At 37.4% G+C, this 16,083-nt stretch overlaps 1 protein-coding gene across 7 annotated transcripts in view; it reads right to left on the bottom strand.

Annotated features, from left to right (window-relative positions):
- Positions 1-16,083, bottom strand: part of GIGYF2 (GRB10 interacting GYF protein 2) — a 169,022-nt gene that overhangs the window by 106,219 nt on the left and 46,720 nt on the right. For 6 of the 7 annotated variants that reach the window (XM_072640524.1, XM_072640519.1, XM_072640522.1 and 3 more), the window contains 2 exons: positions 9,299-9,382; positions 42-171 (listed from right to left, as the gene is read on the bottom strand). In XM_072640524.1, the coding sequence (XP_072496625.1) occupies positions 42-171; positions 9,299-9,339 (171 nt within the window). In that variant the 5' untranslated portion in view covers positions 9,340-9,382. Of the gene's footprint in view, positions 1-41; positions 172-4,330; positions 9,266-9,298; positions 9,383-16,083 lie in introns of those variants that run through there. The other variant, XM_072640525.1, reaches the window with a different exon arrangement.

Raw genomic sequence — 16,083 nt, 5'->3', positions numbered from 1 at the left:
GGTCTTGGTCTTCTCCTTTATTTTAAAGCCTGTATGATTACCTTATTATCCTTTAGAAAAAGTGCTAACATTTCCTCTCGCCCATAACGATAGTCTGCTAATTTATATTTCGGCAATGCTGGAGAAAGAGGAGGGGATGTCACACTGCCACCACTGGACAGAGCTCGAAGCCTGAAGGAAAAGCAGAGGTGCAAAAGAGTTAAGTCAGTCAACAAACGCAATAGAAGATTCATATGGATTGAGTGTACTCTATGAAGATTTCCTTTACATAGCTGGCAGCTGAAGATTTCCTTTACATAGCTGTCAGCTGCCATCAAAGTTATAACGAACCAAACGATGCAAAGTCCTTTGTTCAGTGATTTTCCTTCTTATCTTGGGGTGACATTTGTCACTGCTGACCTCTCATGGTTTTGGTGACACCATTCACTGGCCTCTCTCTGGGATATCCTCCAGTGTTTCTGACTACTCCTCCATCTCCTCTGTTTGACCACAATCCACAGCCTGCCCCTTACCAGTGGGCATCACTCTTTTCCTATGTTCCTACCTTCTTTCTTTAGGTGACTTAATCAGCTCCCATAAATTTAACTATCAATACAGATGACTCTCAAAACTATGTATAGCCCCAGCTTCTGTTAAGTACCACTCCTACATCACCAAATGCTTATTGGACAGTTATAACTGGATGTGCCCGAGGTATATCAAACTCTTTATCTTTCCCCCCAAACCCACACTCTTCCAAATGTTTCCCCATTCCTGTCTAGGTAGCCACCACCCTTCTAGTCTCTAGAAAGATGGATGGCATCCTTGACTGCTCACTCTCTTGCTCTCTCTTCATACCACTGCCAACCTCCAATCCCAGTTCATTACCTGTCACCTGAACTAATGCCTCCCACTTGGACCCCCTGCTATGAACCTCGCTCCCCTCCAAAGCTGACAATGTTCCCAAAGCACAGATTTGTCCATGTCGTTCACCAACTCACTCAACTCCAGTTGAAGGGCACGTGATACCCCTAGGATCATACATTAACTCCTCTTCTAAGTATCCAAAAATCCTTCCCAACCCAGCTCCAACCTCCCTTTCCAGACTTAGCAAACATAACTCCCCCTACCCCGCAATCTGATCCTGCCAAAATGGCCTTCTTAGCCATCCCTTACAGGGAACATCTTCCATTTCCACATCTTTGCACAAGCTAGTCCCCTTGCCTGTAATGCTCCCCTCCTCTTCTCCACCTCTTAAGACCTGGTTTTCTTTCAAGTGCATTTCAAACACCACCTCCTGCAAGAGATCTTTCTACTCCAACTACCAGTGCCCCATCCAAAATGCTCAGTACTTTTTTATGTATGTTTTGTCCCCCATCACAGGAAATAATCCCTCTGAGCTCAGGGGTAGCTTTCATTTTTGTCTCTGTCCTCACTATATATACACTTGAAATAGTGACTGGCACCTCAATGGTACTTAACAAATGCTATTTGATTCAATTTTGTTTCTTAAATAAAGCTGGAATATCATAGTTTCTGAAAAATCAAAATCCCAGGACACCTAAAAGACAAGAAAGGAGTAAATAGGTTGCAACACACTAATCAAAGAGAGTACGCCTAGAAATGGAGATAGACTGGACAAGATGGACAGCCCACACGCTCTGTCCCATCACTATGAAGTCTCCAAAGTGGGCTACCTAAGATGATCCAACATAATGTAAAGAAAATATTAGAACTTACATTTATTTTTAATTTAAAAAAATAGAAAATTCATGGAATATCTATGTCAGGGGACTCTGCACACCTTAAAGCATTATACAAATGTGAATTATTAGCTACTATTATTTTTGTTGTATACCCACAAAAGTCAATTTATGGATTACACAATTTAATTTTAAGTATAATAACCTTCACAAAATAACTAGCTTGAAATGTTATCTGTTTAAAAAGAGGAAAAAAATGAAGAAAAAAGACAAAAAAAGAAAAGAAAAAATATTATCTGCAAAGAAATTGCAGATTGAAGTTAATATTTATAATGCAAGAAAAAGTAAAGAAGAAAATGGCAGGGCAGATACTTCTATTTCTAGAACATGATAGTCTTCTTCACCTTTGTTATTACAGAAAAACAATGCTGTTCTCATCAGAGATGATGAAAAGTCTAGCAAAATTTGAAATTACCATTAAAGTTACTGGAAACATAACTTCACACCTGTTAATGATGACCCTTCTCTTTATGAATACTGGAGTTGAAGCTGTCATACACAGCCAGCAAGGTGGCATCATTGTACTGCATTTAAGAGTTAGGAAGACTGGAATTCAAATCATGCCTTGGGGAAATCATGCCTCAACTCTCTCAGATTCAGTTTCCTCATGTGTCAAACAGGGATAACAGTACTTATTCACAGAGTTGTTGAGAGGATCAAATTAGTTAAAACATATGTAAAGTGCATCATCACCAAGATTTACAAAACACTTCTTGCCAAAAATTACGTGAATTTGTCACAAATTTAAAACAATCATATGTATAAATTTTAAAAAACTTTTTTATCCTGTTAAAATTCTCTGAAATAAAGAGTTTTAGTGGACCCATTTGTTAAAAATGCAAATTTTTAACAACTTAAAATTAAAATTTAATTTAACAACACCTTCTGGGTAGTTGCAATGACGGATATGCAGCATGAAAAGTGGGAAACAATTAGCCAATCTCAACCAAAACCTCTATGGAATTGGTGGGATTGCAAAATGAGCAACATGATTTAGTTAAGTGCAGTCAATAATGCCTTTATTCTTTTCATTCAGATCCAGAGCAGTGAAATATTAGGCATCAAAATAAAACTCAACTTAGAACCAACCTTTTGAATCACTGTACCACAAAAGATAATAACCAAGACTTTTTTTTAAAACAATGACTCATGCTCAATTAGATTGTTTTCATTATATTTTAGTGGACATTTTATTTATAAAATAAGGTATTTCAAAATATTGTTTAGCTTTATCTCAACATTAGGTTCACCTTTTGTGTATTTTTTTTAATAATGTACATGCTATCTTAGTATAAACATACATGCAGACATTTCGTGAATAAGCACACCATACTAGGGCTATCTGCTCACTGTTTTAAACTGAGAGTTACATCTGATCAGAACAATGTGTATATCACTGATCACTTTATGTTGGGTGACCATGAGAATTCATGAAAGGAGAGAGACAAAAGTACACAAGATGAGGAAGTGTGGTAAAGTTCAAATTCCCACCAGTGAGTGAAAGGATTATCCATTTAAACGAGAACTACAGAGGTATTAAAGCATAAAGCAGCACAGCAAAGAAAAACCGTGGGCTACTTTAAGTTCTACAATTCAAGGTATTTTAATTGAATGAGGGCCACTGCAGCAGTAACATCTCTGAGATCCATAATGAACAATGCAGATGACAAAACAGCGTGCCTCATTTTACTGTTAAATCAAACTCTTAAACTGATCATTCAAATATACATTTTCACCTTTGCAAATAAAATATAAAAGAGCACAGAGAATTAGCTCTTGCTCCTTATTCTAAGTAATAAAATTTGAGTATGGTTTCTTTATACAACTGTCATGTGGAAAAGCCCTTCACGTGTAAAGGAGCTGGCAGCTACCTTCACTGTATGAATGGACAGAACCGAGGCAGTGATTTCAATAACAAGGCATTTCTTTGCACCAGGCATTAAGCAAACAACTTATTTCAAACTAATACCACTAAATCTCCATATAACAAATCCCAATTATTTATGCTGCAAAAGTTTGCCCAGGTGCTAATAATGCTAAATCATCCATAATATCTTATCGATCACCAGAACCCAGTCCTGTCCTTATCTTCCACTTGGGTATCCAGAACATGACCAGGCTAACCTACTACTTGGAAAGTGACTCATTTTCAAAAACCATGGTAGTTGACTATACAAAAGAAACTATTTCATGATCTCCCTTCCTAATCAGATAACTGATAATTCCTACTTTGGGTTTTAAAGAGAGACTGCTTACCATAGGGTTTAATACAACACAGAAAATGTGTTCAATGCAGTTCTGAATTTACTATTCATAATAAAATGGTGCCAGCAGTGTCACTCTCACGTGCCAGCAGAACTGAGACAGACAAGCTTCAAGATTAATGATATACTTACTACTGTCTCTCCCAGTCCACAAAAATCTCTTGCCCAAATCTCCAAAATATCAGGCACTTTAAGGAACTCAAAAAAAAAAATTATCTTTTATATCCTGGGGTCTACAATGATGATCTCAATTTCAAAATCTAAAATAAATCCAAATGTGATAAATCAATCAATCTAATCAATAGATCTTTATTTGGTACCTACTATGTGCTAGGTGAAAGGAGCCAACACTCTTACATCAATCATATGATGGCAGCTCTTTGTGTTATAGTGAAGAAGGAGAAACTTAAGGGGAAGCTGACCAAGTTATGCTTCCTGAATGTAATGGAATAATACTATTGTGATGTAAGAAAGGATGAAAGATATGGTTTGAGAGAAGCCTGGAAAGATTTCTCTGAACTGATGCAGAGAGAAGGGAGCAGCACCAGTAGGACAATTTATACAATAACAACATTGTAAAGTTAAACAACTACAAAAGACTTTTAGAACACCAATCAATGAAATGACCAAGGCCATACTTCCACAGGACCCATGATGACATATGCTACCCATCTCCTAACAGAGAGCTGACAGATTCAGGGTGCAGATTGAGACATAAATGTTTTTGATATGGTCAAAGTAAAAATTTGTTCTGCATGAGTAGGCATATTTATTTTAAGGGGTTTATGTTTCTTTTTCAGTAGGGGAGAGGGAGAGAAGGTAGATTTTCATTATTTGGAAAAGAAAATTTTTAAAAATTTAAAAACACTAAAGGGGAAATTTGAGTTTTCCAGGCAGGATTTTTTCTATAAGACATAAATAAAAAATTTCTTATTCCAGAAAGTCTATCAAGAAAGACTTCAGACTGTATTATCCTAGAGTTTATGCAAGAAAAGAACTGAGGAAATCCTAAGTTAGATTGATTCCAACAGACCATGACAGGAAAGACGATTCTTTGAGTAGAACAGCTAAAATCTACTCCAATGATACTCAGATTTTTACTTTATTTCTTAGAATCATCATCTTCCTTGTGTAAAGTGCTTTGCAAATTTTAAAACCAATAGAAATGTTACTATTATTATTTTCCTAGTCTTTTAATATTCCTTCCTCCCTCAGTTCCTTCAAATCCAATTAGTTGCCAATTCCACCTCAATGCCTCAGTCCCCTTCTCTCCACCCAACGTCAGACCATATATACGCTGTGCCTTTATTACAGTAATAGCCTCCTAATTGATATCCATAGCCAATCTCTCCCCATTCTAATTCATTCTTCACAGATTCCAAGATATTCTCCCCAAAGTACAAATCTGTCCTCATCCCTCCACTGACGAAAACCTTCTTTAGCTCTCTAATATCAAGATAAATTTCTCCATCTGAGGCCCCTGAACCAAACCCAATTTCCCAACCTTACTTCACATTACTACTCTCTTTGATGAATTCAATTGTATTTATCTCAACGAACGTTTAATAACCTACTGAGAACAAATCATTGTGCTAGGCACCTGAGACACAAAAAGAGGACCCATCCCTACACTCTAGAAGTTTCTGTTAGTCAAACTGGCTGTTCTCACAAACCCTCTATGTTCCATATCCAACCTGCAGAAACTAACAAGCTTTTGTTCTCCTTCTGGAATGTAATCCTTCTTGGGCATCTTAGAATGTGTTAAAATGCCCCTCTTTTTCTTGGTATCACTACTGTAATCTCCAACTAAAGACAGAAAGGAAGGGAGGAAACCCAAATAATAAACAAGTACAGTCAAGCAAAAGAAATCCATACAATAGCCTTGTCCTTCTATCAGGAGGTAGAAAAAAAGTCTCATCCCAGATCCTCTGAAAACAAGGTTGAATACTGCTTTGATCAGTTTGTAAGCCTTTCAAAGTTGTTTTTTCTTTACAATATTATCTTTATATAAATTGTTTTCTTGGTTGTCCCTCAGTTCATACTAGTCCAGATTCTCTCCATTTGTTTCTTACTGTAAACTGCTATTCCCTTATATTTATATGCCACAGTGTATCCAGCTTGTCTCAGAGGCAATCTAAGGCTCATACCACTTGGGTGCTTTTCTATTTTCCTCTCTTTTATTCCCCTCCATCAAAATCAGGAAGACTGTTAGGTTTATGACTATTTGCTCCCCAAAATTACTGTCCCCCTTTTACACTGCCACCACACTCCTCCCTGGCTATTTCCCTGTTGAATCTGCTGCATTTTGCTGCATGTGTGTGCATGTGTTTTCCTCCCGTTTCTTTCTTTTTTTTCAGATAAGAGTGAGGTCATCTGATGTTTATCCCCTCCCCAACTCTCTCCATATTCGTACAAAATTCTCATGTGTCCCACTCAAGAGAAAGAGCAAGTAAGCCCCATTCTGTTTCTACACTATTCTTCCTTTGATTCTCTTTTCCTTTCCTCAAACCAATCTCCCTCAAGTCCTGTTTTCTTAATCAAATCCCTCAATATTCTTTGAAGTCATTAATGTTCTGAAAAAACCCTTGTTTCTTCTCCCCCTATCAGAGTGTAAGCCCCTTTCAAAAACTCAAATAAATTGGCCTTTCTAGGCCTGTCTGGACTCTTGCGTATTTCAAACTTCCTTCTCAATTCTGTTCTTTCATGAGGAATTTCTGGAAGTCCCCTATTCCATTCAAGAACCATTTGTCCCTATAGAATCATACATGCTCAGCTCTACAATACCTCTTGGCCCATCTCTCAAATGTTTTGAGATTCTGTGGCCCAAATCTTCTGGGTCCTGACTCTTGTTCTTTGGGCTTAAATGGTTTTTATAGCATGCTTGCAGATTTTTCTTTGAAGTGAAAGCTCTGGATTTTGGCTACAAAATTCCTGAGACTTAATCATTTGGGACTAGGTGATGGGTAGCTTTTATCTATCTTTATTTCTTCTAATAAAATCAATCAGTGTTCATTTATAACTTCTTGAAAACAGGAGTATCACCAGAGTCCAATGATTATTAAATTATATCTTCCTGACCAGTTTTCCACATCAGTTGCTTCTGATCTGAAGGCGTATCTTTTTTTTTCTACTTTTTCCATCTTCAGATTTTGTTCTAATATTTGTTGCTATCACATAGTATCCTTGATTTCAGTTTGAAAAATTCTAATTTTCAAAATGTCTACTTCTTCAGCAAGGTTTATTAGTCTCTTTATCCTAAACTACCTATTCTTCTTCCAACTCTTTCCTCCAGAGCTTTTATTTCATTTTTATAATTTAGTTTCTCCTAGATATTCATGTAATCCTTGTGAAAAATCACTTAGAATTGCAATATTTTTTGAACTGGATAGTGTTTTCTTTGAATTACTCACCCCTTTAGCTTTGTTGGGACTTTTTGACTATTTTTTTCCTCTGGGAGGGGGGAGGAAGACTTGCCCTACTTAAGGTTTCACTCTGAATCCCTCAGGTTTTATTACTGATCTCCACCTCACCAGGTCTGGCCTCCCCGAATCTCTGAGGTTCAATGACTATTGAACATTGGGACCACAGAGACCCTGGGCTGGAGTTCATCCTCACTGCCACTCCCTGAGGGTTCTAAAATCCCACGTGGAGTAGGCTTCCTCAAGGTTAGTCCTCCAGTCTTATTGTATCTGGACACAGAGGACTACAGGCTACAGTCATGTCCCTGGCCAGTTCTGGGTTCACAAGGGAAGTTGACCTGCACTAGAAGTGGATTTGCTGGTAGGAGCCAGTAAACTTTAGATTTCTGTGCAATTCTGGGTAGAAGAAGTCCCTTATTGTAGTTTCTTTCTGAATTATTTGGTCATTATTAATCTTCTGCAAACTTCAGGGTGTTGGTAGAACAAGGGTATTAGCCAGCCAGTTTGGCATGAAGTCTCAACAAGCACTTATTAACCACTTATTATTTACCATAGAATTTCTGCACTTAATAATTAGAAATAATAATAAAAGCAAAAATAGTCCCTACCCTCAAGAAATGTTCACAGCAATTGAAAAATAAAGGGTCAAACAAACCACAAATGAAAAATAAATATCAATAGTACATTTCAACCACTAAGCCCTAAGCCATGCAGCTGGACTGAAAGTCTTGTTGACATAGTTCATCAAGTCAGTTTACTCATCATGAAAGAATGGACCAAACTTGAGGGCCCTTTGATCTTTCCTTTCTATAAATAATTGACAAAGTAATGGCATTCAGAAATGTACTTAGTGGGGGAACTGTATATTTATTAAGAAATATCTTTTGACAATAAATTTTAAAAATAAAACTTAATATTATAACCTTAAAAAAAGATCAGAAAGGAAGAAAAACTAGGATTTGCAAAAGTGAAGAGTACCTCCTACTCATCCCATCGGAGTGTCATCTAAGAAGATGATTTTTTTTTTTACCTGACATGATTTTACGTAGAGACAAAATACAGGGTCTCTTCATTGCTAGGTCGATTTTCTATCCATTTACAGCAAATAATATGAAAAATATAAAACTCTTACCACACACAAATGCTTACATTTAAAAAACAAACACTCAGCACGTGGCAGCAACAAAAGGGGTTAGAGTAGGGATTAAATGAGCAATGGATTATTATTCAAATCATGATAAAAACGACATAATGATCAATTTACAAGAGGAAAAAACTAACTACAACATATTACAATAAATTCAAATCCTATGAAAAAGTCTATGTTCTGAATATAAGCAACTGTAAAGTCACCTTGAAACTATTTAAGTATGGATCAGTAGTAGTAATTAAAAAAAAAATTAATCTAGTATGTTTCTGGACTTCCTGCCCATTTAGGAAATCCACACTACTTAATAACTTGAGAATAACATCTATGAAAACAAAATTGCTATAAAAATAAATTATATACATTCAATGGTCAAAAAGAAATCTTTTGTTATTAATCAACCTTTGAGCTCTTCTAGAGCAGCGCTCTCCCACAATAGCACAGATAATCAAATAATAGTTATGAGATCTTCTTGGATCTTACAAAAGTATGTTCATTTTTCATCTAAGCTAAAAGTCTGAGACCCATATTCAAAAATATAAATACCTTGAATTAAATAGATTTTTTTCTAAGAGCCTTACAAAAACTGTTTTGATCAAAAACTTCTCCTATATATTATATCACAAATATCACAGTATTAATAGTTGTAATAGGCCCCTGAGAGACAGAAATTATGTTTCCCAAGATCACTCAATGTGTAATGAAATAAAAAAAGGAGAAACTCACCATTCAGGCCCAAAGTTAAGTGTCTGAGTTTCTGCTGCCATTTTTTTCAAAATTTTTACAGGAGATTTTTTTAATGTGAAATACCTAGAAAAAAAGACCATTACCATAAAGTTAGTCACAGAATTGAAACCAACCTCAAGTTCTTTTTTGTAGCCAGAGAACTAGGAACCTACTAATATTTTCAAAAAGGCAGAAATCTTAGAGCAAGGGTTCACAAGCTTGGATCCATGAACTTGTTTAATATTTTGATAACTGTATTTCAATGTAATTAGTTTCTTTTATAATTGTATTTTATTTTTTGCATTTATTCTGAGACGGGGTTGATGGGCCTCAGACTGCCAAAAGGTTCCATAACACAAAAAAAGGTGAAAAGCCTCTGCATGAGGGCAGGAAAGGGCTGCTGCCATCCACCCTCTAATGATTATCCTAATGAGTGATATTTTCAATCCCCATTTATGACAAAATAGCAGGCACCATTAAAATACAAGCACCTCTAACAGTTCATATCTAAATTAAATTTCTGTTCAGAACTCAAAACCTGTTTGCTCCACAAAAATGTTTCCCAGATCCAACCATCAATAGCTTCTCAATGCATGATGTGCCTCCTATACAGCAGTGATGTCAAGGAACCAGAGTTTGAGGGGCTCTTAGAGATGGGCAAGTCCAATACTTTCATTTTACAGCAAAAACTCTGGGACTTCTCAGGCCCTAAACCAATGGCACGGTATCGAGGAGCAGGAGAAAAGTCCAGGAAGTCCTCTGACAAAGGCTGGCTGTGTGGCCCTAGGCAAATCACTTAACTTCTCAACAGCTAGCCAGCTCTCTTAATTGCAGGGAAATGAGCAACATTTCTTAAACATTCACTACGTACCAGGCAAGTACACTATTCAATATGAAATACACAATGGCTTTTGGCATTTTCTAAAATGCTCCCTCTTCCATATCTGCTATGAGAGCATCCAAAAAGGGGACAGAAGGCATTAGGAATCCTATACATTTCTGCTTACCTATAACAATTAAATTAGCTCTTAGTATTCTAAAATGTGAGATCTGTGTAACATGAATAAGGAACAGACATACTACTGGAGGGTATGAACTGTATCAGACTTGACATTAGGCCAACAAAAGAAACCAGAAAACAAAATGGTGGAGCTCAGTGGAATGACTCTCATGTTCTCCTGACTGGGAAGTGCCAGCATTGGTCTTATCATAATATAAAGGCAATTAAGAAACATCATTTCATAAGACATTCGGTTATCTCACCACAGTGTTTCTGACAAGTGTTCGCAAAAAAAAAAAAAAGACTCCTAGAAAAATAACTGCAATTTCTATGTCAATATTTGTAGCACTGCCTTGGAAGGTAAAGAAAAAGTACAAAAAAAACTCAGTAGGTCCTTATAAATTAAATTATAAAATATTTAGTGCTCAGTAACTTCCAAGTAAAAACAGGCATAAGGGAAGACATGAAATGTGGAAAGTTGTGGCTCAGAAGAAACTTAAGAAAGGCAAATGGCAGACTACACAGAAGCCTCACACCCATAAATTACCAATATTTTCTTCCACAAGAGTCAGAAGGCACTGAACAAGGTAAGCACCAAAACAAAAAACAAAAAACACAGTATATTTTAAACAGACAGGAAATGACTCATCCCTGATGTGGAAGCAATTTCCAAATCAATTCCTTTTGTAAAGTCAGATTATTGACTGTTACAATAAGATCAAAGCTAATACAAAATAAGAATTTAAAAAAGTTCAACTGATGATCACCTAGAATGATTATAATCAGGTACAGTTCTGCAATTGCTTGGAAGCCTCCTTCAAAGAAAGTAGAAGGAAGGTGGGGGCTAAAGGCAGTAAGTTTGTTTTCTTTGCTTCAATCACCCAGTATGAAAATACAGAGGAAAGTGGAGCCAAGATGGAGGAGTAACAGTACAGACTTTCTAGAGAGCTGCCCCAAGCTCAGCCAAATACCTGTAAAAAAAATGGCTCTAAACAAATTCTGAAACTGTAGAACCCACAGAATTCTGGACATCCTGGAAGGTCACTGGGAAGTGTCTATCACACGTCTGGAAGCAGAGCCCAGTGTAGTGTGGACCCCAAGTGCACAGAGGGGACCTGAGCAGGCCTTGGGGAGACTGAATCTTTCACACCTGAAGTGGTTTCCAGACTTCATGACCCCAAAACGCTGAGGATAAACTGGAAGGTCAGTGGAAGAAGCTTATGGGATCAGGGCAGGAGTGTGGAGTGGTCTGGCCCCAGGCCCAGGGCAGTTAAGGGTAGAAGGGGGCAGAGGAACCCTCGGCAGCCACAGTAGCAGCAGGGGCTGCTGCAGTCACTGTTTCTGAAGCACTAGGCCCACAGACTGTGGGGAGATCAAGTGGCTGACAGTACATTCCCCCAGCCCCACTGGAAGCAGAAAACTACCTTGACAAAGAGGTCAAAAAGTAAATGGCCGGGGAAATGAACAAAAATCAGAAAAAGAATTAGATTATAGAATCTTCCTTTGGTGACAAGGAAGGCCAAAACATGCAAACAGAAGACAACAAAGTCAAAGCTCCTCCATCCAAAGCAACCAAGAAAAATATGAATTGGTCTCAGACCATAGAAGAGCTCAAAAAAGACTTTGAAAATCAGGCAAGAGAAGTAGAGCAAAAATTGGAAAGAGAAATGAGAGTGATGCAAGAAAATCATGAAAAGTGAGTCAACTGCTTTCTAAAGGAGACCCCAAAAATGCTGAAGAAAGTAACACTTTAAAAAATAGACTAACTCAAATGGTAAAAGAGGCCCAAAAAGCCAACGAGGAGAAGAATGTCCTAAAAAGCAGAATTGGCAAGATGGAAAAGGAGATCTAAAAGCTCACTGAAGAAAATAATTCCTTAAAGATTAGAATGGAGCAGATGGAAGCTAATGACTTCATGAAAAATCAAGAAATTATAAAACAAAACCAAAGGAACGAAAAAATAGCAGACAATGTGAAACATCTCATTGGAAAAACAACAGACCTGGAAAATAGATCCAGGAGAGACAATCTAAAAATTATGAGACTACCTGAAAGCCATGATCAAAAAAAGAGCCTAGACATCATCTTTCATGAAAGTATCAAGGAAAACTGTCCTGATATTCTGGAACCAAAAGGTAAAAGAAATATTGAAAGAATTCACCAATTACCTCTAGATCCCAAAAGAAAAACTCCTAGGAATATTGTGGCCAAATTCCAGAGTTCTCAGGTCAAGGAGGAAATACTGCAAGCAGCCAGAAAGAAACAATTTAAGTATTGTGGAAATACAATCAGGATAACACAAGATCTAGCAAGCTTCTACGTTAAGGGATAGAAGGGCTTGGAATATGATATTCCAGAAGTCAAACGAACTAGGATTAAAACTAAGCATCACCTACCCAGAAAAAATGAGTATAATCCTTTAGGGGAAAAATGGTCATTCAGTGAAACAGAGGACTTTCAAGCATTCTTGATGAAAAGACCAGAGCTGAATAGAAAATCTAACTTTCAAACACAAGAATCTAGAGAAGCATGAAAAGGTAAACAGGAAAGAGAAATCTTAAAGGACTTACTAAAGTTGAACTGTTTACATTCATACATGGAAAGATAGTAGTTATAACTCTTGAGACTTTTCTCAGTATTTGGGTAATTGAAAGGATTATATACACATATGTATAAACAGAGGGCACAGAGTGAGTTGAATAGGAAGGGATGATATCTAAAAAAATAAAATTAAGGGGTGAGAGGAATATATTGCGAGGAGAAAGGGAGGAATAGAATGGAGCCAAATATCTCTCATAAATTAAGAGGCAAGAAAAAGTTTTTTCAAGGAAAGGGAAAGGAGAGTAGGTGAGAGGTAAAAAGCGAAGCTTACTCTCATCACATTTGGCTTAAGAAGGGAATAACATGCACACTCAATTTGGTATGAAAATCTATCTTACACTACAGGAAAGTAGGGGATAAGTGGATAAGAGGAGTGTAGGAGGGAATGATAGAAGGGAGGGCAGAAGGGAGGGCAAAAGGGAGGAGGGGGTAATTAGAAGTAAACATTTTTGGGGAGGGACAAAGTCGAAAGAGAGAGTAGAATAAATGGAGGCAGGAAAGGATGGAGGGAAATAGTTAGTCTTTCACAACATGACTTTTATGGAAGTCTTTTGCATAACTACACATGTATAACCTATATTGAATTGCTTGCCTCCTCAGTGGGGACGGGTGAGGAGGGAGGAAGGGAGAGAAGTTGGAACACAAAGTTTTAAAAATGAATGTTAACAATTGTTTTCAGATGTAACTGGGAAATAAAAAATACTGGTAATGGGGTATAGAAATCTATCTTGCCCTACAAGAAAATAGAGGATATGAGGAGAAGGGAAGGGAAGGTTGTGATAGAAGGGAGGGCAGATTGGAGGAAGGGGTAATCAGAATGCATGGTGTCTTGGGGTGGGGGAAGGGGAGAGATAGGGCGAAAATTTGGAACACAAAATCTTGTGGAAACGAATGTTGAAAAATAAAAATACATGAATTTTTAAAAAAAGAAAATACAGAAAGAGGGTTCAGGAAAGAGGTTTAGGAACACTCACAGTCAAATGTTGAGTATGCCATGGATACTGACAGATCAAACAAAGATAGAGAAATGGTGAAATAAGGAGGAGATTCGAGAAGAGGGAAGTTTCACAAAAACTCAGGAGAGAATATCTACAAGATGATGAGCAACAGTGTCAAAGATTGAAGAAAGTTCAAGAGGAAATGCGAGCTTTTCAAGAAAAAGCCTCTATATCTTGCAATTATAAGAACACAGGAACTTTGGAGAGAGTAGTTGCCACTGAATGAGGTCAGAAGCTAATAAAAGAAATCAGAAAAGAATAAGAGGAAAGTAGAAGAAATGAGGTACTACCTAGAGGGGAAGGCAAGAACAAGTGAGGGTTTGTTTTTGGTTTTTTTTTTTAAGTATGGAGGATATACAAGTAAGTTTGTAGCAGACAGGCAAGGAGCCAAGCCTTGGAAGATCAGAGATAGAGGAGACAACAGTAGCCAGGGGAAGATAGGATTAATGGTGCCTGTAAAAAAAGTGGCTTGATTCCAAGGGGTATGTGAACCACCAAGCAATAACCAGTATTGGGTCTGGTCTCCAAAACAATCACAGAACAACCCTTATCTACCAACGCTCCCCCAACCTAAATCCTTCCTTTCCCTGAGCAAGCTCCAAACCTTTCTCTTTCTGTGACTGCCTCCATTGAGCAGTTATAATGTAACCACTATATGGTCACTCACAACAGCTACATGAGGGACACTGGGAAAATTCTTCCATCTACTCCAATATGTACTACTCCCTAAATCTACTCCATCGCCTTATGGATGTAACAGATGCCTCAACCTCCCAGCGTCAAGTTCTATACCCTAAGACAGTTACCAGTTTATAAAAGACCCATGATGCTTTGGTTCTGGGAGGGAAAGAATGAGACAAAAAGAATGAACAAGCATGAATGGGACTGTGTTCTGCATCACAAATCTTATTATATTATTTTTTTCCCAAATTCTATCCTCTCCCAAACCTCCTGATATCAGTGTCAAGGACACATCACCTTTCCAGTCACCCAGGTGCATAAACCTAACACCATCTTTCATCCCATATAACCAATCATTTGCGAAGTGTATCATTTCTACATCTTCTTTCTCTCTTCTCACGCTGCCCCCACTCTGATGAAGGCCCTTTCACAAAGACTCCTGCAATGGGCTGCTAGTTTATATTTCTGCCCTGTCCAAACCATCTACCACAAGGCTACCAAAGTGATCTGCCTGAAGTGCAGGTGTGGACATATCATGCCACACCTCAATAAACTCAATGGCGCTCTTCTGACTCTAGGATCAAATATTTCATCTTTATCACATTCTTTTGTTGTTATTTTTGTGTAACTTTTATGTCACACATAACGTAAACATAACCAACCATGATTCTCAAGAATCCATTTTGCAATGTTCTATCTTGACAGAGAGGCGATGGATTCAGGATACAGAATGAGACATATTTTGGACATGGCCAATCCAGGAATTTGTTTTGCTTGACTAGACATAACTGTTACAAGAATTATGTTTTGCTTTCTTTTTCAATGTGGGAGAAGAAAGGAAGAAAGGAAAGCGGAGTTTCATTAAATAAAAATAATTAAATCAAAATAATAATGAGGGAGCATGTTCAACATTTTTTGCTAATATAAGCACACAATCAAAAAACAATGATCCTACAGGAACTCGATTGTGATTGCCCCAGTTGTTAGTGCTCTCCTTCCCCATCCTACTCCAAGTGACTATCTTTTCATTTTGGAACAGGTGTGTGGTTTCTTCAATACAGGAAACTCCCTGTACCAAACAGTCTATCTGCAAGAATGGAAACAGTATTTTCTCCATTTCTCTCACTTCCCCCCACCCCTAATGTAAAATAAGTACAGTATCCTTTCGATGTTTTCTAAGAGTCTTTGTAGACACCAAACCCAAAAACAGATTTCAAAAAAAAATATAACAAATAAAGGAACAGTTATGAAGCTTCAACAATTTTAAACTTTTCACAAAATAAACCTTCCCTAGTATTCAATGGAATGTAAATAGAGTGAGCTCCTTCTGGCACCCTAAAAACATCAATCTTACTTTCTAATGTGTCTTTAATAATAAATTTACGACTGAATACAGGCAAGTTAACATGACACAGTGACAGTTATAATCTTGATTTTGAGTCAGAGCCACTGTCTTCTGCTACCTGTACAACCTTGGGTAATTCATTTCATGGCTTTGGGCCTCA

The sequence above is a fragment of the Notamacropus eugenii genome, chromosome 2 (genome assembly GCF_028372415.1).
Source record: "Notamacropus eugenii isolate mMacEug1 chromosome 2, mMacEug1.pri_v2, whole genome shotgun sequence".
NCBI lineage: Eukaryota > Metazoa > Chordata > Mammalia > Diprotodontia > Macropodidae > Notamacropus > Notamacropus eugenii.
This window is presented reverse-complemented; position numbering and strand designations above follow the sequence as displayed.